Raw genomic sequence first — 27,928 nt, forward strand, 5'->3', positions numbered from 1 at the left:
GTAGGACTGCAAGCCAAATGAAACCCTAAATCGCTCCAGGAATATCTTAGTGAGGCTTTGAGGGAAGATCCTTTTCAACACCCCCCACCATCAGTACTCCACCGCCACCCACCCACCCAATCAAATCCTCACTGGCGCTGCGCTGCTCCTCATCTCTCTTCTCTGCTTCTTTTGTTCATCTCTTTCACCGCCCACACACCTACCCTCCCTCGGGCTTTCTCGTTACACACACACACACTCACACACATTTACATTTGGCTACTTCGTATGTACTTTCTGTTCTTCGTGTCCTCGCTGTTCTCCTCATCTACAGGAGGCTCTTGGAGATACTGTTTGAATTATGTGTACAGACACACACACACACACACAGACACACACAGACACACACACACACACACACACACACACACACACACACACACACAGGGTCTATATTTAGTGTTTTACAATAAAGATGTGTGGGCAGCAGCCATCTGGGGACCCAAAAGGAACAAAAGGTGAGTGTGTGGATGAGTTTGTGTGGTGTAGGGCCAAACTTAAAGGTAGGGTTCGAGGTTTCGGGGCCTGCTGTGGAAACCCCTTCCATCAGCGTGCTGTGAATCTCAGGGGAGAGTGGGAAAAACATCCCAACGGTCATCAATCAAAACTTCCCTGACACAAATGACCAGAAACAACGGACCACTCTCCATCCGTGTCAGCGTGTCACCGCTGCCTCACAGCCACGTCCCGCCCACCTGCGCCGCGTCCCCATAGGCCCTCGCCCCGTGCGGCTCCATGCGATTGGCTCGTCGGTCCCCGAGCGAAATCGTTGATCGCCTCAAGGCTAATTGGGCCTTTGTGATTGCGCAGTCTGTCGTGGCGTTGAGTTAGAATGAAATGTGAAAACAGCATTATGGTGGTGGTGGTGGGGGGGGGTGGTAGGTCGAAGAGGGGAGATGGTTTTTTTGGCATCTCAAAGCGCCAGATGCTCTTCCTGGGACCATTATGAAGCCTTACAGGGGATCGAGATGGTTTCGGCGTAGCAACTGTGGAGAAACAAAGCGAGATGGAGACCGACTGAGAAACACACACACACACACTGAAATAAACCACACGACCACAATGCTCTGGTTGTTGTTGGCTGCAGCTTTGCTTTGCTAAACAAGGAAGAAAACAAAGTGAAACACTTCTGCTGGAGACGGTTTCACCTTTAGCAGTTAGAAAACACAACGGATGAGTGTAAATGGAAGTTTGCTCCTTCAAGCTGTGGGAGCGATTGTTCGCTGTGTCTTTGAGTAAGCGACAGTGTAGGAGGACAGGTCACAAGCCTGCTCTTTGTTTGCTCCTCCACACTTTTATGCAATCCTGAGCCTTTTTTCACCTCCATCTGCTCCTGCTTGTAGTCTTATAATGAAAGCACGGATACTTACCATGCCCACAACACATTCATCCAGATATTTAAAGATGAACTGTCTCCTGTATCCTCGGGAAGCATCATCACTCACCGGGACTGTCCTCCTGCTTCACCCCCCCCCCCCCCCCCGCGCGCGCGCACGCACACACACACACACACACACACACACACTCCAACAGGTGGCGCTGTCGTCCCACTCTTCCGCCCCAAAGAGCCTCAGCAACCAAACTGCGCTATTTCAACCTTTTATCCACCAGTTGTGACACATTCATGTTGTGGAATGTGTGGCAGGTCGCGTGATAAGTTGACGCTTGCAGCACCAAGCCTGGTGTCACCCTTCACGGTGAGTGGCGCAAAATGTCACTTCTGACGCTCAGGGCGCATGAACACCTGGACTCACTGAGCGGGTGACCCTGTAGGTGACCCTGCCCGGGGGGAGGGTTCAGGGGATATTTCCATAAAGTCACATGCAGGCAAGCAGTTCTTGCCGTAAAAAAAAAAAAAAAATCCAATTAATTAATTTATTTTATTTTGTTATTTTTATTTTTTACAAAATCAGTCTCCTCCATCCTTGATTTACCTTCTTGAATAAGACCCAGTGTGTGTGTGTGTGTGTGTGTGTGTGTGAGAGAGAGAGAGAGAGAGATTTGGTTCATGTCATCTAAATCACCACTGCCTGAGTGAGAGACCGCCCCAGTACCGTCGCTGCATCAATCCTCTCTCTCTCTCTCTCTCTCTCTCTCTCTCTCTCTCTCTCTCTCTCTCTCTCTCTCTGTCCAGGCTTCATTCACACACACTTTTCCCACCGGGATGGAACCTCTTCAGCGAGCGTGCGGAGCCAACGGGCAACACACGGGCTTCCACACGGCACACATGGCTACACGTTTATGGCGAATATTCTCCTCGTTTATCTGGATAATAGCACTCGTTTGCAGCTCCAGGACGAGGATTTATCCGCCTAATGAAGGTAAGGAGAGAGAAACGAGAAGAGAGAGAACGAGAGAGAGAGAGAGATGCGAGTGCGGGGCTGACAGCCTCGCGGGTTTGAGACGCCGGGTGCGCCCCCCTGGATGGGCGATTTTGCGTGAACGACTAAAAAAGTTAAAATTCAGGAAGAACACACTGAGTGGTTTAGTCCTGGCTTCTCTCGGGGGAGCTGCGGCACAAGGGAGTTCAGCTGCATAGTCTCTCTCTTTAGATCACAAAAAATGTTGGCTTTGTTTTGTTTTGGGGTCTTTTTTGTGTGCATATCCACATAATCCACGCGCAAAACTGCGCACTCATGTCATGTCATAAATACAACTCGAATCATGCATAAATGAGTTTTAATATTTGAGTCCATCCACATTCTGTCCTGTGTAATGCGATAAAAATGTAAATTCAAACTGAAAACTCATCACGAACGACCGCACAGACGCCCGGTGTGCTTCATATTTCTGCTTTGCTCAAGGAGCAGAGAGAAAAAAAATCATGTTTATTTATTTATTTTTATTGAAGCGTTGTTGGCTGTTTGCCCTAACCAGTGTGTGTGTGTGTGTGTGTGTGTGTGTGTGTGTGTGTGTGTGTCAGTGACCCTGCTGGATACCAGAACAGTTCCAGGAGAGCTGAAATGGGCAGCCAGTCCCTCGGAGGGAGGGGTGAGTGGGAGCATCTTCTTCTCATTTTTTTTATTTTATTTTTTTTGTTTACAGATACACTGTTTTACAACCTGTTCTCTCTCTCTAGACAATACACACACACGCACACACACACACACGCACACACGCACACACACACACACACACACACACACACACACACACCAACTTGATCTGGAAACTTTCAATAATCTTCCCACAGATTTCGAGCCGTTGTCCACTGAGTGCTAATACAGGATTGCTGGCGGTGCGTTTGGCACACTAAACAGCATAAACCAGCTTGGTGGTGGGAGTCATTTTTTTAGGGTTTTTTACTACCATGCAGTTGCCAGAATGAATCCTGTTAATATATAAATACGTACATGTCCCCCCCCCCCCCATTTTTTTTTGCTCAGTGACTCTCCCTTCTTTGTTGGTTGAGGGGTTACTGGTGAACTTGACTCCTAGTTCTTCAGTCCCTATGCTCTCATTCTCTCGCATGCCGCTTGATTGACAGGGTCCTGGTCTGCACGTAGTGAGCTTTTGATTACACCCCCCCCCCCATACATACGTACACGCACACACACACACACACACACACACACACACACACACACACACACACACACACAGATCCATACACAGCACATGGAATCTCTATGACAGGGGTAAAAGCTGCTCTCCTCTGGGAGCTGTGATTTCTGTCTGCTAACAAAGGCTCCAGAGCAAACGAGACAAGCAGGCAAGGCAGCTCTCCTTGTCAGACAAACAACATATGACCACGTGCTCATCCGTGATCACTCTGGCACACACATACAGAACATAAAGGAATACAGTCACAACACGTGACGCTGGTCCGATGCTTTATTTGATGATTGTTGATTTTATATCGATGAGAGAATGTGAACGTCACATAATAACATTGAAGCTTCTGGCTAAAGAGAAGAGGGAGCACATTTGTTATCAAGAGCAAAGCCACTGGATCAATCATCAATTTATGAATGTATCTGTGATAAACCAATACCGCTAACAAGATCAACTCTAATGACAAATTAATCATTACACACACACACACGCACACACGCACTCTGTCTTTCTCTGACTCTCCCTCCCTTCTTCTCTCATTCGACATGGCACATTTAGTTTGTATACAGCTCTCAGTTGTTGGGCGAGAACAGATTATTATTCAGTGGCAATAAAAAGCCAATTTGGAATCGGGAGGCTCGGCGGTCATTTGAGGGGTCACGGTACAAGGCAAATACGTGGCGCTATTGAGATGGATGGTGCCGTGAAGGCTGAGCCCGCTTCGCTCGTATGGAAATGAGCCTGTTAAAACCTTGAGAGTTGCAACAAATCTGAACTTCTCTGCGGCCTGTAGTTTTCATGCAACAATGAGAATTGTGAGGTTTCAAACAACAGCCATGAGTTAGAGTTTGTGCCCCGGGATATAAAATATGAGGGTTTTTTTCTGTACTTCTGCCTTAATGGGATCAAAAGGTCCTATAGTGGACAAATTTAGGTAGTTCTTCCCACAGCAAGCATGGTTTCCTGATTGTTTAAGTTTGTGTCTGCAAAAATTAGAGTTTAGTTAAAGCAATAATTTAACCCCCCCCCCCCCCCCCCATGTCTTTGCCTTGTTGGCCTTTCAAACACTCAGCAAATAAGTATTTTGAGGTCGCAAGGAAGGTTTTCTCTCCTGCATCACTTCTTTGTCACTCTGCCGGAAAATATCTTGTGTGTTATAGTTTGTTTTTCTCTGAAATCAAAGTGTTTGTGGATTACTGAGCTGCAGAAAGAAGATGTGGATTATTCTGGATCATGTGCTTGACAGTTTCGAAACACACTTTTCTTTTTTAACAAATTTCCTGTTGTCCCTTCACTATTAGCTGCAAGCTAAATATACGTAGCTTGCCCCTTCTGCACTCTGGAGTATCAAAGAAGTGATGGAGGAGAGAAGATCACCTTTGTGAGCTGGAGACAACAATTTATGAGCATCATTTGAGAGTCAAAATACACTTTTTTGGAGTTGATGTATCGCTTCGCAACAGTTTGGGTTTTATAAACTCACCGTTTCAGTCCATGCTAGCTAGTTGAGTATCAACTTTCAGAAAATTTAACCTCACTGTATTCTGTCAAGGGGAACTTTTTTGTCAAAATAACCTCATCATCCAGAGCTGCCAGCACAGACTGTTGTGACACCCTTTCTTTTGTTTATTGAAGTGCTTTGGAAAAATGACATCCGAATCTTTAGACATTAGCAGCCCTTTTAATAGAACGAATAAATTGCTTTTATATAGTTTTTTTTTTTCCGCTCTTGCCGTGTCATTTAAAAGCATTTCAACTTGGCAGCTGATTTCTTACTTTGAAACTCAAAGTTGGTTGAATAAATAAGAGATTTCACATCACCGAGAGAGGATTGTGTGTCATGACGATTAATGGTTGGTTGGCAGTTGTCCTGATGGAGCATCTGTGTCCATCGAGGCTCCTGTATCCTCAAGCTGATTTTCATCCTATTGACATGAACTGAAAAGGCAGCAATTGACCTGACTACTTCTATTCTGAGTTTATACAAAGAAAGATCTAGAAGATACAGAGTAAACTTATAGTACTACAATTTATAAATCCTACAATAAGTGATTTATGCAAGATGTGAATAATGTGAATGTGCATAATTTAGTGTATCAAAATTCTTTATACAAGTACAATATAAATTCAGTCCATTTAACATTTAGTACCACACACATTCATCCATTTTCTACTGCTCGTTCCATTAAGGGTCACAAGCGTGGGGGGGGGGGGGGGGGGCACCCTGGACAGGTCACCAGTCCATCACAGGGTCAACACATAGAGACAGACAACCATTCACACTCACAGTCACACCTACAGTCAATTTAGAGTATCAATCAGCCTCGTCCCCTCTTGATGTCTTTGGACTGTGGAGGAAGCTGGAGTACCAGAGAGAACCCACACAGGAACAGGGAGAACATGGAGACTCACACAGAAAGATCCTGTGATGGAGCCGGGACTCGAACCTGGAACCTTCTTGCTGTGAGGGGACAGTGCTGACCACTGCACCACATTCATATAATTTGTCCAAATGTTTCTCTTCAGCAGCTCTTTAACTAAACTCTAACTTGCGCTATGAGCATCAGTAGTTTTCTTGATTCATGCATCAATAATGTTTCTCAAGAGGGAGTTTATTACAGGATACATTCCATTGGTGATATCCACCTCTACCCACAAGAACATAAATGTGTGAATGTTCATTTGCAGTGGGAGGAGGTGAGCATCATGGACGAAAAGAACATTCCCATCAGGACGTACCAGGTGTGCAACGTCTTGGAGCCCAATCAGAACAACTGGCTGAGAACCGATTGGATCCCTCGTTCTGGTGCTCAGCGGGTCTATGTGGAGGTCAAGTTCACGCTAAGAGACTGCAACAGCCTGCCAGGGGTCACTGGCACCTGCAAGGTGATAACTTTCCCCTACAGGCTTGAGACATTTACCATCAATGCTAATGCGTGGACTGCTCATGGATCTGTATTATGTATCACTGCAGCTGGTTATTCAAGCACAAAACCCTCTTTGACTCATTATCGCATTAAGAGAGGAGACGAGCAGTGACTGTGATAAACGGACGCTTTAGTCTCTCTTTTCTCTTAAATCCTCTCTGTCTTGCAGGAGACATTCAATCTGTACTACCATGAGTCAAACGAAGACAGGGAGAGCTACATCAAAGAGAGCAGCTTCATTAAGGTGGACACTGTGGCGGCGGATGAGAGCTTCACTCAGGTAACAACAACTGAGTCAGGAGTTCACTTCTGTGTCCTCCCACCTCCACTCACTTTAATTTGCTCTTATCTTGAAATAAACCCTCCCGCGGCAGTGCGCAGTAATGTTTTTGTATGTTTTACAAGCACTTTTATCTGAGATGTCAATTCAACCATCCCAGGAATGTTGCCAAGGTTCTTTTGTGTATTCTAAATTACTCTCGTGATGTAAGCGCCGACATGCCCCTAATAGACTTTTTTTTTTTAACCTTTGCAATCAATAGACATCAATCTTCAAGTCTGAAGATCAGCCATGCTTGAATAGTAACTGTCTCCATAGGTCGAACAAATGAATCGCTTTCTCTCCCCGCGCAGGTGGATGTTGGAGACCGCATCATGAAACTTAACACTGAAGTGCGGGATGTCAAGGTCACAACCCGCAAAGGCTTCTACCTGGCCTTTCAGGATGTTGGAGCCTGCATCGCCCTGGTCTCTGTCAGGGTTTTCTATAAAACCTGCCCCCTCACCATCCGTAACCTGGCAACCTTTCCTGACACAGTTACCGGAGCTGACACCTCATCCTTAGTGGAGGTTAGGGGGTCCTGTGTAAACCAATCAGAAGAGAGAGAGGAGCCTAAAATGTACTGCGGCGCCGATGGAGAGTGGTTGGTTCCTATTGGTGGATGTCTTTGTTACCCAGGATACGAAGAAGAAGGGGGTGCATGTAAAGGTAAGCGAAGCGAGCTGCAGCAGTACTCCAAACTCTGCTCCCTAATGTTGCCACTGTCCCATGCCTCTAGTACTCCTTCTACATCTGGTTTTTGTCTTCAGAGGAACAGGATCAAATCGGTATTGATGATGACAGTGTTATTGTACCAGTTTTACCTCGGTCAGACAGGCAGTGATGGGACGGGAACCTGAAGTGTACCCAGTCATTCTGACGCGTTCACCCGCCCAGCACCGCTACAGCTACGCCTCATTTTATACTGTCGACGAGCTAAACTCACGCTAACACCCAGCTGGCCCATGGCTGCCGTATCATAGATTAAACCCCATTTGAAAGCACATGAGCATTCAGATCCTTGATGGCTAACAGGAGTTTTGGACAATAGCACAAAGTCAGACATGTTAAATGGACATTTTTGAGATTGGGAAATTATGATTACTTGTTTGTTTTTTTAATACTTAAAGGAACATATCAATACAGTTCTTGTACTTAACCAGCTGAAAATGACCCTGAAGCAATTAAATAATTAGTTTAGTTTAGCTTAGCATACCTAGAAAAAGCCTGACTGTGATGCCCTGCACCTTTAGTTGTCACTTGTTTCCACAATCTGCAGTATGTTACCAGAACATAGATGTTTCTGTGCTTTGTCAAGACAAAAAAGGAAGATACAAGCAATAACGACTTCTAGAACTGTCTGTGTTTGTTATTTTAAAATTACCATGTTTTGCCAAGCTCGCTTAAAAATCTTCCAGCTGTTCCTTCACACTGTAAAAATATAAGCTCAGCAATGGGCTTCTCATCTCTAGAGAAAATCTTCATCTACGCTGGTTCAAGGAGAGATTAACTTTGTATCATTTTAATTAAGAACTATTCATCTTTAACAACAACAACAACACAGCAGTTGTGAACAATGAACTCCATATTCCAGTGTTTAAATATGCTTCAATTTACCTGTCAATAATTCTTCTAATAACTGACATTCCTGGTGTGAGGTGTGCTGACATAACAACATTCATCTGGGCAAAAGTGTCTCACAGATCTAGTCTGAACTTTACAGTAGCAAAGAATCAAGCTGTTCACACCTCTCAGCCGCTCACACGCGGCGTGGATGATGTTGAGAGTGTTGTGATGGTGAAGACGACCGAACGTGTGAGAAGTGCTGTGAGCCCTGGGACAAAAGTCTATGTCGGAGACACTTCTTGAGCACGGCATCAATCCTCCTATTCAGTCACATATGGAACGACACACACACACACACACACACACACACACACACACACACACACACACACACACATCCACAGATGGACAGGGACCAATAGAGAGTCAGGGGAGAGCGACTCACTGATCCCTCCGGTTTTATTTATGAAGCCTATCCCAGCAGGCTAATTGTATAACAAACAGACCCATAATTCAAAGAGAAAAGAAGAAGAGAGGGACAAAAAGGGAGGGATGCAGTTGGTGCCAGTTGGCGACACACACTCTTGAAAACTTTTCGCTTTTTCTTTGCATTGAGACGCCAAATTTCTCCCTGTGACAAATGTTCTGGAAGACCTTCACCCCGTTTGCCCCGTTTGTTCCTTCTGAAAGGAGGAGGAGGACCGCGGGGTGGGAGCCTGAGGCCTGAAAGATGTTTCTCCTCAACTAGATTTAGGAGAGACCCTTGACTCTGTTGAACCTCCAGCAGATGTGAAGTGCCATCTATCTATCCGCTGCTCTCCTCTCCTTCTCCCTGCCTGTCAGGTTGTTGGCCGGGCTCAGCTGCCTCAGTGGAAATCCATCAAAGTCTCGGTGAATACCGAATGCTGCTCAGTGAAAACTCTGACCCTGCAGTATTGGATAGGCGCCTCAACGCATCTCCCATTTTAAGTGTAAATGTGCAGAGAGAGAGAAAAGAGGAGAGAGTGAAGGGTGGAAGTGGGGGGGGGGGGCGCAGGATGGAGGGAGAGGACGTGGAGGACGAGGAGATTTAGAAGATCCGTCTTTCATCCCGTCAGCAAGGTTAAAAGGTTTCTGGATTTTCTGGACAGACAGACGGGCAGCAACTGAGGGGCAATAGCTTGGACGGACACACCCAGAGACCAGAGACCCCCACCAGGGTCCATGTATGTCCTGAAGAATCAATGAAAATCAGGTCATGGTTGGTGTACGTTTGAAGTACTTCAAGAGCCAAATATTCACTTCCTTCATTCAACAGCTTATTTGCTTTAAAACATTAGAAGTCATTTGGACACAAATAAGGACCATTTAGTTATAAATGACAGACGGTTTATTGGGGCCCAACTTAGCCGTTAGCACTGTTGACGAGAATTAGCAGGTTACCTCAGGCGAAATGACAAGACTTAGTTAGTTACAGTTACAGGTAGTTAACATGATTTAATGTGATTAGTTACGCCAGGGTTAACCTTCCACCGCTCGCGTCTAAATGGAAGGTCGTGATGCCGCTGCAGTCACACACGACGGTGGTAGAAAGACGAGTGGCAGCGTTCATCTTCAGCTTGAATGCGTGGAAAATGCCAAAAACAACATTTCGAAATTGGAGAGAGAGAGACGTTGCGCAATGAAAATAAAATTTTGCTGTTTATGTTTTCTGAGGTAAAAATGTTTTACCTGATGATTGTTACTCAATAATTTGATCAGGAAATAGAACTGAGGCTTTGCACAGGACATGAGTTGGGCGCACGTGAAGAAAAAAAAGAAGACACACACACACACACACACACAAAGGCTTTTTTTTAAACAACGCAGATCATTTGCGGCCCACGGTTTTTTAGTTTTGGCCCCCTCGAGGAAATGGTCCCCATTGGACGGAGGCTGGGTTAAACATCCTCATCTGGTCACTGTCACTGTCGTGTTCCTTGATATTGAACGTTCAGGTCATCGTGGGGAGGAGATGCTGCCGCTGATGCTGGAAAGGCTACATCAGTAAAGTGTCCTTGCAGCGCTGTTTATTTTGGAGTGGATTGCTACTACTAACAACACAACTCTAACGGGATAATTAGCTGCTCACTCTCAGTATAAACAAGTAGTGCTCTTCTTAGAATTATAAAAGCCTGTTTGGGGTTATTGCTGGGTTGTTTACCGGATCTATAACACTTTTTTTTTTTTTTTTTTGCTAAAATAAGTTGTTGTTGTCTACTCATTTGATGGATTCATGACTTCCCTGGTGTGTGTTGGTGTGTGTTTTCCTCTGTCTGTCAGCAGGAGTACACCAAACATACCTGAATGGCTGTGTAGTGAGTAAAGAGGGGGGAAAAATCACATTTTTTGGCAGATGATTGGAGGAAAGACTGCTTTTTTTTTTTTTTTTTACAACGCCTGCTCGGGATGTATTTTGTATTTGTTTTGATCCCCTGGTGCAACAAGGGTTTTACTGCAGAAGAACTTTAACATTTGTGTACTCTGTTAGTTGTTATGATTTACACAGGAGTAGCTGTGGCGGTGAAATGTTAAAGGTTCGTTTCCAGCGTGGACTCGGAGATGAGGATGGAGAGGATGAGAAGGGAGGCTCTAGAGAGGAAGAAGGGATTAGATAGTGAATAGAGTGATGGGGGGGCACTGACAGCAGAAGGCATCAATACAGAGCTGCCCCTCCCCCGCTGGGGGTTCATGGAGGGGTACTAAGGGGACAAACAGGGAAACACAAAAGCGAGGGAACTCCCCCCTCTTTTCTAAACTCCTGGTTAAGACCTAGGTCATGACTGAGCTTGATGAAGCCGTCAAAAACTCTGACTGACAGGCGCGTATATATACACACACACACACACACACACACACACACACACACACACACACACACACACACAGCACTAAAGCAGACAGAGTTTAGCTGCGGAGTGCAGGGTCATGACCGAGGTAGATGAAGACGTCAAAAGTTTGACAGCTGTGATCCGTCTGGGAGGATCGGAAACGAGGGAGGAGAGACAAGGAGAAACAACAGAGAGAATTTGAAATGCGAATGGTTTGGGAGGCAGAATGAAAGAGGAGCCTTCTGCTTTTTGTCTCACTGTCTCTCTGCTGGCCTGCTTTCTCTGTCGTCTGCTGAATTCTCTTCACTGCCGGGGAGGGTTGGAATGTTTCTGTGTGTGCGTGTGTGTGCGTGAGTGTGTGTGTGTGTGTGTGTGTGTGTGTGTGTGTGTGTGTGTGTGTGTGTTCCCCCCGTGTCTTGAAAGATTTCATGGTTGCACTTCTTTCCAACGCACCTGCAGTGTCTCATCAACAGCGAGAGAGCATTTGAACGAGCCGAGTGGTAATAGAGAGAAAGAGAGGGAGGAGGAGGATGATGGTGGTCGTGGTGGGGGGGGGAGGGGGGGGACACACTGAAAGAGAGATGACAGAAAGAAAGAGTGAGCGGATGAGAGAAAGAGTGCGTAATCGCTGTATTCAGCCTCTCTAATTATTGCAGCGCAGTTTTGGCCTCAGGACAGTGTTGGATTGCTGATTTAGCGTGCGTGCGCAAATGTGTTTGTGTGCGTGTGTGTGTGTGTGTGTGTGTGTGTGTGTGTGTGTGTACTATATCTCTGATTTTCTATCTTGCAAACACCCTCCCCTCTCATACACAGTTTGGAGGAATGCCCAGGAATGCCTACAAAAGAGTGTGTTTGGGCAAACAGTATATGAAGAGGAATATTAGTGTATGTGTGTGCGTGCGTGCGTGTGTGTGTGTGTGTGTTTAGGAATATATGTGCACATATAGCAGGTGACAAAGCAGGAGTAGGACATAGGAATGTTACAGGAGATTGTCTGAAGCCAGACCCAGGTGGGGGGAATGGTTTGAATTCCATCCTCACAATCAATGAGCTTGTGTGTGTGTGTGTGTGTGTGTGTGTGTGTGTGTGTGTGTGTGTGTGTGTGTGTGTGTGTGTGTGTGTGTGTGTGTGTGTGTGTGTGTGCGTGCTATTGTCTCTCTCTCCCAGGTTGCTCTTAACATGGAGGAGGTTTGCCAGCTCCACCAGTCTGTCTGTCGCGCTCTGGCATCTGAACAAGCTGGGCTCTCTGTCTTTCTCTCATTATCCCTCCTTTTTTAACTCTTCTTCCTGATCAGCGGTCAGTCAGGGGTGGGTGGGGGATGAGGGGGGGTCTGCTGCCTCTGCTGCTCCTGGTGGCAGGGGTTGATCTGTGTGTGGTGGGGGTCATTGTTGTAGAGACCCTTTCACATGCTAATGTTCGCTCAGTTTGCTTTGGGCAACCCTACACCTTTCTCCTCTAGCCACCAGTTTTGAGTATTTAGATGTAGATAAACTTGTAGCTGTGGCACCCATGGAGCACATTCCTACACTTAGTACTTAGTACTGCAGTAGTGAAGTAAATAGGATGCCAGGCTCTGTAATAATGTCTGACTGACTTTTTTCTGTCAGGCAAGCTGTTATTAAGGCACAGTGATAAGAATCATGTCCTTTCTCCGGTCTTCTGTGTGTTTTAATTAACAGGGCATGACCCCTGTGATTAATAGTGTCCCTCCCTCTCAAGTGGAGGTCTATCAATCTGTCCATCCATCCGTCAATCCTTTCCTCCCTCCATCCATCACCCCGACAGGTGTCAGACCGGAACAGTGTGTGGTACTTCCTCTATCTTTCCCCCTCTGCTGGGAAGAAACAAGGGATGATGACAGATAACATGGGTTCAAGGAGAATACACACACACACACACACACATAACACACACACACACACACACACACACACACACACACACACTCAAAACCAACGAGGCTCTTAGTTGGATTTGCAATGAGCTGCATTTGCATTTTAGGCAGAAGAAGAATGCATATGCAAATGTAGACAATGCTGATAGTAATCAAAGGGCACCTTCTCCTCCGTGCCTCCCCCTTCTCCCCCTCCTCCTCCTCACTCCCTGTCTTTCTCCTCACCTATTTATCTCCCAATCCTTGTCATCGCCTCTCTCTCCCTGTCAACCTTCTCCAACCTTTAGACTTTCTCTCACTTGTCTCAACAGCTGATTACGCTCACTGCGCTGCTGCATGCGCACCTATAGGGAGGTTTCCTGCTTTGTTTCATTAGTGTGTTTGTGTCCTCGCAGTTTACAAGGAACCAGCTCAGACACTGCTGCACGGCCCTCAGCCGCGTAGGGTGAGTGTCGGGTTAATGACACCCTCATGAGCTCTTATTCCAGGTCAGCACTCACAAGCCCCCCCCCCCTTTCCCAAACTCCTAAAACACTTTGAAACCAGCGCTAAAGACACAAAAGCCTTCAGACAACAGAGAAAATGAAGACATGTGAGGGCACTGAAGGAAGTTTATGGCTCTTTTCTTTCTCTACGTCCCTTATTCTGACCTCAGTGTTGGAGAAAAGGATAGATGATTGGGTGGGACAGAGACAAAGGCAGTGTGTACCCCCCCCCCCCCCCCCCCGGCTGAGTCTTGTTTTGTTTCACCCTGGAAGCAACCTTCAAATCCTTTACAGATCAGATTCTTTCCCTCTCGTCCTCGTCTACGGTTTCCTTACCTACTTTGATGATTAAAACAAAGGAATGTGTACAACAGCAGGAGGGTGATAACACCGTTTTATCTCACGTTTGATTAGAACATGACGATGAATCATCCACCACATGAAAGCCAGCCTTTTACATGTGTTTATGAATTTATAGGTTTCGACTGCTTGTTATTGTGTGTGGCCTCATTTGAATTAGTATCTTTATCAGGTTATAAACTTCTTCTTTTCTTTTCTTTTTTTTTCTTCCTTTTTTGGACTCGTACAGAGATATTGCAGAGATGCAAAGACAGATAAGTAGAGGTTGAGTTCGAAGTGCTCAGGAAGTGGATGAGGGAGGTTGTGTAAAAATATGAAAGGCAGGGCAAGTGAGTGTGTGAAAGGGCAAATCTATGGAGGCTCACACAGATGGAGCAGGCTGGTCGGTGTGAGTAGATTACAGAGAGAGAGGAGACTTCCTCCCTCTCATCTACTGATGAGAGTGTCATAAAGCATACTGACGCGCGCGCGCACACACACACACACACACACACACACTTTATTCCCACATTGCTCTCCATTCCTACTGGGATGTCTTCATCTCCCTTGGAAATACGAGGGGTGTAGAGAATAAAAAAAGGAGGAGAGCGCCGGGAAAGATGGTGGGATTGAGGAGGGAAAATGAATAGAGTCTGATGATGAAAAAGAAGGTGTTGAAAAAAAATGATTGCAGTGGAAACAAATGAAGGATTTCCTTATGAAAATGAAAGAGGGAAGAATTGCTCTAACCATCCACGCTTTGCCATCTCTTTCGGCTTCACTAGTGGATGTCAAGCAGTATAATTATGCACTCATTTCTTGTATTGTTGCTCTGTCAATGCGTGAACTCCTTCGTATACAGAGAGAAGATTTTTCTTTCTTTCTGTGTGTCTCCTCTTTCATATATTTAAATGTCAATTATATTTGTGTGGGCTGCCAGTACTGCGGAGTTTTGATGTATTCAGTTCAAGTGTTGTTTTTTTTGGGGGGGGGGGGGTTGGAGTGTGTGTGGGAGCTGATCACTAAAGTGTTCTTTTAGGTGTTTTTTTCTTTGCTCATCAAAATCAAAGATAAAAAGAGTGAAAGTGTCCCTCCCTCGTGTGCTGTATCCATTTCTCTGCTCCTTTTCCTTTACACATCTCGTTCTTAGATCCAAAGAAAGTCCAAGTTGATAGACTCGCTGTCCGTAGTCTCAAAGCGAAAAAAGGGGGAAGAGAAAAAAAACTGTCAAGGGTCAGGGGTCTCTTGACCTGGAGTGCACTGCCTACATCCCACAGCAGGGTGGGCTTTGAGCCCTACAACAGACAAATAACACCAACAGGTGATTTATTAAATGTACCCTGTGGAGTTTTCCTCCTAACGAACAAGGAAGCCATGTTTCCAGTCAGCATTTCTCACCAAAACGCTTCTTTTTTTCTCCGAGTTCTTGCAGTTTTATCTCATTTTTTCTTCCTCACGACCGGTTAGTGTTATTGCTTATTTGCAGCTCTAGTTATATTTCTTTCCTGCGTGAGTTCTTGACTCCGGAAAACACCAGCGCTACGTTATTAGCTTGAAGCGTATACACAACAACTACTGACCACCAACCTCCATTTACAAACACTCAAACGCATCATCGAGTGAGAATCCATGTCTTCTTTATCCTGCCCAGCTGTAAACCTAGTAATTCACATTTTGCGTTTTTTGGGGTTTTTTAGGGGGGGGGGGGGCAGGCTCATTAGATTATGAAATAACCACAAACCTCTTTATGCTACATAACGTGTTTGGTGGCTCGACATCTGTTAAAATAATGAGGCAGCACCACAGAGACGCCAACAGGAAGTCAATTAGGATCATTTAGTAGGAGAGGCAACAAAGACAACACTCCGGGCTCTACTTCGTGTTGGTTTGTAGTTTAGAAAACGGTACTTCACATCATTAAACTTCCTGAAATTAAATTCTCTGTTAGAAGATTTTATGATATGTCCATAGAGATAAGGTCTGATTAGATTTAGGAACAAAACCCCCCCAAAAAAACCCACACACAAATATTCTAGTTTGGGTTAAAACTAAAAACTCAAATGGGAAACGGGAATGTGAAAGGTTCTAACTGCCGCTGAAGAAGCGGTGTTTGTAGATGGCAGCTATCATGACAACCTCCCCCCAGATTCCCTCCGTCTGCTGCATGCTGAAGATGATGAAGTTTAATTTAAATGCTTCTGGCGTGGTGCTACGTAACGTAGTCGCTCTCCTTCCGCTGCTTATGAATTCTTTCTTCTTCAGGTCACTTCATTTTACACCTACTGTCCTTTTCAATATAGTTTGCGTCAATGTCAGAATGTCATGATGCAGCTGAACATGGCTTTGCAGCATTTTAAACCTGGTTTTTGTCCCTGCAGCCTGTCCTGCAGGTTTCTACAAGGCCAAGTCGTCCGATGCAGGATGCTCCAAGTGTCCACCACACAGCCACTCGCTGAGGGATGGAGCGACTCTCTGTGACTGTCACTCCGGATACTTCCGCGCTGACACTGACCCACCCTCTATGGCTTGTACCCGTAAGAACACACATGCACGCGCACACACACACACGTGCGCGCGCTTACATACTATTAAGACAATGCCTGAGTGAAAACAAGCAATGTGGGCATTTCTTGCAAATGAAAGCTAAAAGGCAGCCTCATTGTGTTCCCTCCTCCGTATCTCTACCAAACAGAGGGAGACATAAACTTGTCTGAATGCCACCCCTGTTCCGTGATCCCATTACTTATGACTAAACCACCATCTACATCCTGTCTGGGAGTGATAACTTAAGACACAGGGAAGTGGATAAATGTCCTTTCTCTGGTTCTCCTCGTCTCTCTGAGCGAGTCCTGTGTGAGAGACTGGGAGACCTCAGTCTGTGTGTCATAAACTTAATTATGCCTATATACGGCGCATGGTTAGCTTGGCCTGGGAAAAAAGAAAACACATACACTGTCTGTGCGACACACACACAAAAAAAATACCACAGAAGAAAACATCAGCCCATCAAAAACATCTCTGAACCGTATGATTTTCAATCTGATGCCAGATGTCTACACAGCAGCCCACATCTACATCCACGCTGAGGAACTGAATGTAAACCTGCTCACTTTTGTTTGTGCTTCAATCTGCGTCCTCCTCAGAACCGCCATCAGCTCCACAGCAGCTGATATCAGTGGTGAATGAGACATCCGTGGTGCTGGAGTGGAGCCCCCCTCGTCGGCTGGGGGGACGCAGTGACATCAGCTACAACCTGGAGTGTCTCATATGTCCACCTGGGAGTCAAACAGGCAGCCAAATCCCAACTGGTGGTAAAACCCTTCCAACAAGTCATGGTGACTCCCATCGGGATGGCCAGGGCATGCAGTCTGACCAGGGGATTGTGGGATCCGAAGTCCAGTCAGGGAGAGGCATCTACCCCAGAATCGGAGGCGGTCCACAGCTCTGCCAACCCTGTGGTTCAGATGTGCTCTTTTCACCTGGTCAAACGGGCCTGAAGACCACCCGGGTGGTGGTGAGCGAGCTGAGGGCCCACACGCACTACACCCTCATCGTCCATGCACACAACGGGGTCTCCCAAGCCAGCGGAGCAGGGGCAGTCCAGAGTGTGTCTGTCACCATCACCACCAACCAAGCTGGTGAGAAGAGTGTGATGAATTAATCGCTGCTAATAACGCACACCCTGCTAATGATGCAAACGCTTCTAATAACTGGTGCACACAAGTGCGTCCCAAACATTCACTGCTGCTCACTGCATGTAGGCCTACAAGTCCCAGGAGTCAAGTGTAGCAGCATGCTATAAACACGCTAACTGCATTCCTGCAGAATAATGGTAGAATCAAAACAATTAATCTGGAAAAAATGTTTTTTTTCATCATTGAAATATAAAGTTCTAATTCATTTCAACAAAAAGAAACTGGATAGGGCAGCACGGTGGTGCAGTGGTCAGCACTGTTGCCTCACAGCAAGAAGGTTCTGGGTTCTAGTCCTGGCTCCATCATGGGATCTTTCTGTGTGGAGTCTCCATGTTCTCCCTGTTCCTGTGTGGGTTCTCTCTGGTACTCCTGCTTCCTCCCACAGTCCAAAGACATCAAGAGAGGACGAGGCTGATTGATACTCTAAATTGACTGTAGGTGTGACTGTGAGTGTGAATGGTTGTCTGTCTCTATGTGTTGGTCCTGAGATGGACTTGTGACCCGTCCAGGGTGAACCTGCCTCTCACCTGAAGGCTGCTGGGATAGGCTCCAGCCCCCCATGACCCTTAACAGGATAGGTGGACGAAAATGGATGGATGGATGGAAACTGAATGGAGCATCAAGGGCGCCATGTAGTCCAGCTCAGCCCACATCCCTGCTGTACAGAGCTGCTTCAGCTGATGCAACAGCTCTCCCACCTCCTCCTCAACTCCTCCTTCACACGCTCTATCAAACTTCATCAATCACTTTTTACTGATGAAAAAAGAGGTGATGCATAAATAGACAGAAACAGTCTGAAATAAGTTTTGATGTACAGAGCACTTAACTCCTTTTTTCATATATATATATATATATATATATATATATATATATATATATATATATATAAATAATCATAAATAAAAAAACAATACAATTGAGGCTAAAAAGGAAATAAATTCTGGTGAAAATGCAAACACCAGAACTGGAAGGATTCCTCATGTAATTCCAGGATAAATGTTTCTGTTTGTAAAGGTGCTGGTAAACCTATGAAGCCAGTGTTTGTAAGAACGTATCACAGATGATCCGGCAGAAAAAGATCAGATATGTTTTTCCTCATGTTCCAGTGTAACAAAGCACATTTCCTGCCTTCACTCACTGGAAGCTTTGGGTCTTACTACCACAGTCACCATAGCTATTACTCTGTCCTCCTACACCTAACAACAGCTGAATTAATTATAGGGGTGTTCGCCAGCAGATGTCAGAAAGCATTCTGGGAAATGTAAATCACTGACTTAAATACAAACAGAGCGGGTTGAAGGAAGTGAAGATAAGAAAATTAAAAAGTAACAACAACTGCGTTTCAGAATGGATTTCCCTCGTGCCAGCTCTTAAACCACGGAAGTGTTCACCCAGATTTTATGGCGTGTTTCATTTTAGTTTTGAAGGTGTCAGAGCTGGTGTGCGGTGTTTCTCACACATGCTCTCCATTATTATGCTTTTGTTTTTTTCAAATTTCTTTTTGCATGCTCTCAAATCCCACCGTTTCAAGTCGAAAGTGGCATTTAAAAACTGGCACACCTGCTTAGTTCCTGGATCCCCCCGCAGGGAAATAACTTAGCGCACCGCATGAGAGCGTGTCAATGATGTGTCACGTCTGACCTGCACCTCCATATGGCTCAATATCATATGAACAACTACAAAAGGAGGGAAACAGAGAGGAGGGAGGGGCGATGCAGCGATGTAAGGGGACAATAAATGTTTGTCCCTCCTGACTCAGATTTAGGTCAGGTCTCAGGTGCACTGGGTCAGTGACTGTTGACAAACAGGCAGCTTCCCTGGCGTCAGTGTGTATTACATTAAAAACATAGAGGAGGATGTGAGAATGAAATGAACAATAAGTGATGAATGAAGTTTTAAATCCAGATGTGAAATTAGGAATTTAATCCATGTGATGCAAACAACGTGGTGGAGGTAAAAAAAAAAGATGGAACAAAGACCGGAAGGCATTATATATAACCTCTAATTACCGTGAAGTGATTGCTTCTGTGTGTGTGTGTGTGTATGTGTGTGTGTGTGTGTGTGTGTGTGTGTGTGTGTGTGTGTGTGTGTGTGTTTGGGGGTGGGGGAGGCTTCCCTTTCTGTTGCAATCGTTTGACTCTTGATGGAAGCTTCTTGTTGTCATTTATAAATCTTTCTCCCTCTCAGCTCCCTCTCCGGTGTCGTCCATCCACGCCACCGATGTCACCAGGCATAGTTTGTCATTGTCATGGCAACAGCCGGATCGACCCAACGGGGTCATCCTAGAATATGAGGTCAAGTTCTACGAAAAGGTGAGTCACCTGCAGGTTAACACCAATATTTTCTTGAGCAATTCCACTAATTCTAAAGTTGGATTTGCAGTCAGGCATTGAAAGGAGACCTGTCTTTTTGTCCGCTCTAATCAGGATCAGAAAGAGAGGTCCTACCGCATAATGAGGACCTTTTCACAGAATGTCGATGTCACAGGTCTGAACCCTCTCACTGTGTATGTGTTTCACGTGCGCGCCCGCACTGCAGCTGGATACGGAGAGTTCAGCGCCCCATTTGAATTCTCCACCAATTCAGGTACAATAATTCTGGTGAGATCTGTGAGAGATGTTTTTATTCAGGAGGAGGATTGAACGTCTCTCTCCCTGATCCAGATCCCTTCCCTCTGATTGGAGAAGGAGTAAACTCAGCCTTCCTCCTGCTGTCTGTGAGTGGGGTGGGAGTCTTACTGTTGATATCTGCAGCTGTCTTCATCATTAGCCGCAGGTACACAGACACAGACACACACACACACACACACACACACACACACACACACACACACACACAAACTTTTCAGAAAGGCAGGAATACACACTTGAAGGCTTGTTAAATTTTCTGGCGGTTTCCCATTAGTGCTTCTGACCCAACTGCCACAATACACAGACAACACCCACAGCTCCTATTGAATTAAATTATGAGTGTGTGTTTGTGTGTGTGTGTGTGTGTGTGTGTGTGTGTGTGTGTGTGTGTGTGTGTGTGTGTGTGTGTGTGTGTTACCTGGAGCTTTTAAAGGGGATTAGACTGGAGACAGTGATAATCCCTTTGTCCCTGACTTGTCATCTCTTCTGCAGCACAGCTCATGTATGTTAGCTTCCATACACACAAACTCATACACACACAGACACAGACACGCACACACACAGACACACACACACACACACACACACACACACACACACACACACACACACACTAGTGCCCACAAATGCACATTCAGACATACACACACAGACATACACACACAGACATGCACACACTAGCACCCACAAATGCACATTCAGAGAGAGAGAGAGAGAGAGACACACACACACACACACACACACACACACACACCTGTTCAGCCACAAAGGTGTTTTTGACAGTTTCTTTGTTTAATGGAAAACACCTTTTATCTTGCTCTACCTGAGGCTTCGCCCCTCCTCCCCGTCTCTCTTAAACGCTTTCATCTGCTCGCTGCGTGTCTTTCCTGCAGCCCTCTGTTCTCATTGTCATCGCTTTCCATTGAATCCTGAAAAAGCCAATGAATGCGTAGCGCTTCTGGAGAAAAAAAAACAAAAAACAAAGTTGAAAACAATGTCACAGAAATACCCCTTTGTCAGCTGCTTAATTGTAAAAAAAAATACAAATATGCAAGAAGTGAAAGGAAATGGTCATAGTTTAGACTGATATCTACATTTCACAGTGTGTGTGTGTGTGTGTGTGTGTGTGTGTGTGTGTGTGTGTGTTTAATGTCCTTCTTCTCCTCTGTCTAATCAGGAGGAGCAAGTACAGTAAAACAAAGCAAGACTCTGAGGAGGAGAAACATCTGAACCCAGGTAGATAAACAGATTTTACATTTCCTCTCTCCAATACACCTGCACACATCTTAGAATCCTGCCAAATACATTTACATAACATATGCAGCGGTTACACAACTCACATTTCCTCCCCTGCATCGCTCCCTTGCCTTCTGTCCTCTCCTCCCTCATTTGCAGGAGTTAAAATCTACGTGGACCCGTTCACCTACGAGGACCCTGATCAGGCCATCCACGAGTTTGCCAAAGAGATCGACGTTAGCAATATTCACATAGAGAGGGTTATTGGCATGGGTAAGCCTGGCTATACAGTAGTGATCTCACACACACAAACACACACACAAACACACACACACACACACACACACACACACACACACACACACACAAAATCCTGCATGCTTACTTGGCGCTGACATTGCAGTTTGCTGTGTGTGTACATGTATGTGTATGTGCGTGTGTGAGTAGGAGAATTCGGGGAGGTGTGCAGCGGTCGGCTGCGTGTGCAGGGGAAGAGGGAAGTGTACGTGGCCATCAAGAGTCTGAAAGCAGGATACTCTGACAAACAGAGGAGGGACTTCCTGTCTGAGGCGTCCATCATGGGGCAGTTTGACCATCCTAATATCATCAGGCTGGAGGGCGTCGTCACCAGATGTGAGTGTTTGGAGCAGTATTAGTATTTGGAATATTATTAAATTGATACTACTTCCAAAAAGAGTTAACTCACAACTGGGTGTCTCAAGGCCATGAAGACATTTTTTCTGTCCTGTGTTACTTTATGTCTCAAAAATACAGAAAGAGCATTTTCATTAAGCTTGAAGCGACCTGGCTAACAGCTAAACTGCCCAAAAATGTCTGTTTACATATTCTCTAGTGCATAATCTAGAATAATCCCAGTCCTTTTAATCCAGCTGTATGCTCAGTAATCCACAAACACTTTGATTTGAGCTACCTTCAAACCTACCAGTCTAATAGTTCCAACTCTACCTGTGCAGGTAAGCCGCTGATGATCATTACTGAGTACATGGAGAACGGATCCCTGGATGCTTTTCTTCGGGTACATCTTTTTTTTTTATATAAATATTTCTGGATAGTTTGCTCTATTGTAGGATGAAAAATCACTGATCAGATGCACTCAGCCCACCTTGAGCGTTCACGCTAACCTGGTTCGATGCTTTCAGAAACACGACGGCCAGTTCACGGTGATCCAGCTGGTCGGGATGCTGCGCGGCATCGCCTCCGGTATGAAGTACCTCTCAGACATGAGCTACGTCCACCGAGACCTGGCGGCTCGGAACATCCTGGTCAACAGCAACCTGGTGTGTAAGGTGTCGGACTTTGGCCTGAGTCGGGTTCTGGAGGACGACCCAGAGGCTGCCTACACTACCAGGGTAAGACTCACCCAAGTAAACCTTCGCACTAAAATCTCATTATTTCTCATCACTCGAATTCAAGGTTTTGATGTTATTTTTATGTCATCACGTCTCCAGTTCACACATTTTTTATTTACTGCCTCAGATCTGTGACTCATTAAAACACAGTCATTGTTGAATTTGATAAACACCGCAATATTCGTCCAAGAATAAGACAGATAATTGATGCTGACATTAACTGCTGTTTCAGGAAGCCATTGGGACCTACCTCTCTCCTGGAGGGAAGATCCCCATCAGGTGGACCGCCCCCGAGGCCATCGCATACAGGAAGTTCACTACAGCCAGCGACGTGTGGAGTTACGGCATCGTCATGTGGGAGGTGGTTTCATACGGAGAGAGACCCTACTGGGACATGAACAATCAGGATGTGAGTTCGGGGGGGGGGGGGGGTATGTGAAGAAAGACAAGATGAGACTCCTAGAAACACTTTTAATTAACATCGGTACTTCTTTCTTCAGCGTCACAAGCAAATTGACATGCAATACTTTTTTGATTTTACCTTTATATACCACAAAAGCATATATTTGAAATATTACAACCTCATCTCACCTGTATTACCTGATGAATGGATGGCTCTCACAGTAGCAGCTTGATCAGAGACTCCTCGGTGTGTTTTATTTCAGGTTTTTTTTTTTACTTGACGCTATCTCGAAGTGCAAACAAAACTGACCTGATTTCATCGTCAACTTTATTGCAAATGCACGCACAATTTGCAGTACAGAACCAGGAAATAGCAGCACGAGGTCGTTCACAAAATGTTTTCAAGCACAATGTTTTTTTTAGCCCTCAATTTAGCCTTGCAGGCAGCGCAATCTGATGGCTACTTCTGTAACACTGACGTCTTTACAAGCCTGAATGATTGACATGAAGTGCACAATAGCTGTCAGGTGGAAGGAGCTGCACATCGTCATCAGGCTCTGCCTCCTGTCTGTAAGACAAATTTGAGGCTCCATATTTGCAGTTTGAGTGATTAAATAGGTCAAATGGATATTTCCTTGTGTGCAAATATACCAAAAAAAAAATTGATGAGCTCCCAGTTAAAGAAGCTCAGTGTTCGCACAGTAACAGTTTTCTCCCCTTCAACATTCTTGGTGACCATTAATCTTTAATTAAATTAAGCTTGTAAGCTAACACGGCACAGGCTCCACTGGAAAACACGGAGCAAAGACCTGTGTGACGCGGCGCGTTCTGACCGCGCGTATTTGACCTCTGCGCCTCTTGAAAATTTTAAGCTTCCCTTTCAAAGTCAGCCTCAGGAAGGGCAGGAAGCCAAAATGTTGTGAATAAGTCTGAGTATATTTAATTAAGAAGGAAGAGTAAAACTTAATCTTCAGCCAAGCGTGCGCGCGCGCACACACACACACACACACACACACACACACACACACACACGATGAATTTAGGGTGGATTTTTTTGATGTGAACAGTTTCGGACATGTGAGATAAATATTTTATTGCGGAGCAAATCTTGTCTGCTGTGAAAGCTTGTTAATTTGGAGGAGGTCACAGAGAGCCAGGCTGGCGTACCGACGTTTTCAAACATGATTGATTTCATCAGCAACAGTCTGAGGAAACTTTTCTGATGAGCTGCAAACTCTTTCCACCTCATTACATTTGCTTCGTTCACACTTTATTGTCAAACTTACTTGCTACAGTTTAACAGCGTACAGAGTCCGAACCACCGACGTTTTTATTTTGTTTGTTTTCAAATCGTTCTCAGAAAATTACAATGTAACTTTCTATTCGTTTTTCTATGTGGTGTGTTTTTTTTTTTGTTGTTGTTTTTTTTCTTCTGCAAATCCGAGGGAAATGTAGTCGGCCGACAGACGGAAGTCTTAAACCGAATCTTAAAGAAAAAGTTTCCAAAAGTTTAAAGGACGTTAATCATTTCAAGCAAAGTTGCAATAATTTGAAATGTTTATTAAGACCAAACGTTTGAACTCCAACATTCTGAGGATGTTTCAGACGTTCCACAAAGGAACGTCTATAATCTGTTACCTCAAAAACATCCTCACGGTGTTAGAATGGTTTGTTTGAGTGTACTATATATAAATATATATATATATATATTTATATATTTAAATGTGTATTTGAAATGATAATATCCTCTGAAAAGTCTTTCAACGTATGATTGCATTTTTTATTTTTATAGCATGATTACAACTTGTAGGTAACTGAAGTCGCAGGAGTGTTTGAACATGGGAATTGTAGTTTTTGTGATTTGGAATCAAAGGAAAGGAGTTTGTTTCGGAGTTCTAAAGCGTCACTTTGATTGACATGTCTCAGTAGATCTAACGGCCGCCGTATCAACTTGTCCGCTAATGCTGTGTATTTATGTGAATTTGGACAAAAATGACATCATTGCCAGAAAAGTAACCACAAGAAAAACTTTTCTTTTCGACGCCACACAGATGTGCATCTGTTTCTTGTTTATATTGTGAAACCTTCCTCAGATCCACACGCTGTTTTCAAACCACCTTTAATAACCCCCCCACCCACCCAGGTGATCAAAGCCATCGAGGAGGGGTACCGCCTCCCCGCTCCCATGGACTGTCCTGTGGTTCTGCATCAGCTCATGTTGGATTGCTGGGAGCGAGAACGAGCCGAGAGACCCACCTTCAGCCAGATCCTCAACATGCTGGATAAACTCATCCGTAACCCTGGAACGCTGCGCAGGACGGGAGGTGACAGGTGAGAATGGCAGATACACACACACACACACACACACACACACACACACACACACACACACACACACACTCTTTCTCCCACATTCCACGCGTTGCCTCTCTTATGTCAGCGCCTGTGTATTTGCAGACCCTCGGCCACCATGCTGGAGTCAGGGGTGGGTCCTGAAGTGTGTGTGTCAGTGGTACCGGAGGTGTGTGTGGCCAAGTGGTCGGTGTGTGAATGGCTGCAGTCCATCGGGCTGGAGCGGTACAGAGACACTCTGGCGGCAGCAGGATACTCCAGCCTTGACAGCCTGCTGGCTCTCACACACCAGTGAGTTTCCCTCATAATATTACCATGATTTTATCTGTGTATTGAAATGTTTTTTATCGTTATTATTTAGTTTTATTCTCTTTTCACGATTCTCAGGTTTTTCTCCTTTAACATCATTTTAATGTTCAGTTGTTGTAAATCACGTTCGAGCTGCAGTTTGAAAGGTGCCGCCCAAATCAAGCTGATTATTATTGGGAGTATTAGTGTTAGTAGTAACAGTAGTAGTATTTATTTAAATAGTGTATTTCATAAAAGTAAAATATCCTAAAGTGAATACAAATAAAGAAACGACAACAGAGAGCAAAATGCAGATAAAGAATCAGATGATTACAGAAACGAATGTGACAGGAGAGTAAAAACCTGCCTGATAACTGTTAATAAACGCATGCTGCGCAAATTGCAATGTAATAATCCAAAGTCATGTTTGTGTGTCCACAGGGAGATGGACAGACTCGGAATAATCACACCATCACACCAGGACATACTCATTGCAAGTGTGCAGCAAGAAATGTTGTCTCAGATGGAGCACATGCAACACACAATGGTTCCAGTTTGAAACGGTGGTTGTCGTTGAGAAGAATTTCATTTACCTCATTCATGCACTTTAGAGGGACTTTTTCACCAGTGGAAATACAAGGAGTGGAATTAAAAAAAAAAAAATCATTACATACGAGAAAGCAGCACTTTTGTGAACTTCCATACTGTGGAAACAACAAGCTGGTCTGGACGTGACCACAGAGCGTTAAGCTAACGAGCGCCGGGACTGACGCCTCATCCTCTTCGTCCACTTCTAATTTTTTCACTCTTTTAGTATCTGTTTCGTGAAGGCTGATGTGAAAGGCTGTGCATAGGCAGAATGGCTTCCAACGTACTTTTATTTTTTCCTCCCCCGCTGCTTTGGGTTTGACTTGAATTTTTAAAAAATGCGTGCGTGCGTGTGTGTGTGTGCTGGGGGGGGACTTAATCTGTCAGGAAGTAGTTGTGGTTATGGTTCGTCTGCAGGAATAAAATGTAAGTTATGTACTCTGAAAGGATGGAAATGTGCATGGTTTTGTGTGTGTGTGTGTGTGTGTGTGTGTGTGTGTGTGTGTGTGTGTGTGTGTGTGGAATCAACTCACACAACACGGAATGCCCCTCTCCCCCTCCCCCTCTCGTCAAGGTGTCAACTATCTTTGAATATTCTGAATATGCAAAGTGAACGCGCCAGACCGAATGTATCATTATTAGCTCTTCCTAGTTTCCTACTAATGGACTGATGTATGATTTGTGTGTGTGTTTTTTATCGCAACTTGAATGAATTCCGTGGAACTAGACCTTGAGATCAGAACCATCTGCGCGCGTGTGTGTGTGTGTGTGTGTGTGTGTGTGTCAGGTTTGATGCTAAGAGTTAGCCACAGGACCCATTTTGTTTATTTATGGTCTTTTTTGTGTTGGTTTTCGTTTTGTTTTAGTTAGTAAGATAGAAACACTGAAGAGGAATTGTAATGATCGCCATACTGCATTGCAATAAATGCCAAACTCCATCCATGTAGGAAGGTTTGCATTGAACTTGTGCATTGTCATGTATTTAATACACTGCTCTGTAGACAGAATATCAAATGAAGCCTGCAGCGCTTCATGTTTATCATCTCTGAGTGTGCCAGAAGAGTGTGTCCTCTGTGAAAGTCGAGACTTAGTCAGAGGTGCCTGAAACAAGGAAATAAACTCCGAAACCTGAGATGTTGCTGGTGTAATCACACTCCCTGTCAGCTCTGTGTGAGTGTGTGTGTGTACGAGAGAGAGAGCGAAAGACAGGACAGAAACAAAGAAAAAAGAAGCAACTGAGGGGAGAAAGACTTAAAAGGAGAGAAAATTCAGAGCGGCCGTCTGTGTTTTTGGTCGGATAAATTGGGCTGAGTTTGCGATGTAAACTTGTCGAATCAGCACACATCTGTCCCCTAATACACTACCACACACACACACACACACACACACCCTC

General features: G+C 45.0%; 1 protein-coding gene across 1 annotated transcript; it reads left to right on the forward strand.

The window, feature by feature from the left end:
* The first annotated feature begins 427 nt into the window (after window positions 1–427).
* Window positions 428–27,655, forward strand: LOC147261415 (ephrin type-A receptor 4-A-like). Its single transcript, XM_086203405.1, has 20 exons — window positions 428–497; window positions 2,174–2,360; window positions 2,963–3,030; window positions 6,283–6,480; window positions 6,691–6,801; window positions 7,155–7,509; window positions 16,353–16,508; window positions 17,118–17,612; window positions 19,857–19,981; window positions 20,096–20,255; window positions 20,333–20,444; window positions 21,477–21,535; window positions 21,695–21,808; window positions 21,983–22,168; window positions 22,510–22,571; window positions 22,696–22,905; window positions 23,138–23,314; window positions 25,451–25,638; window positions 25,765–25,950; window positions 26,389–27,655. Exons 2-20 carry the CDS (start codon window positions 2,204–2,206, stop codon window positions 26,504–26,506), a joined length of 3,237 nt encoding a protein of 1,078 aa, XP_086059531.1. The 5' UTR covers window positions 428–497; window positions 2,174–2,203; the 3' UTR covers window positions 26,507–27,655.
* Window positions 27,656–27,928: the final 273 nt, after the last annotated feature.

Source organism: Aulostomus chinensis, chromosome 5 (genome assembly GCF_037954235.1).
Source record: "Aulostomus chinensis isolate RoL2024-O1b breed Wild chromosome 5, RoL_Achi_v1.0, whole genome shotgun sequence".
Classification (NCBI taxonomy): Eukaryota; Metazoa; Chordata; class Actinopteri; order Syngnathiformes; family Aulostomidae; genus Aulostomus; species Aulostomus chinensis.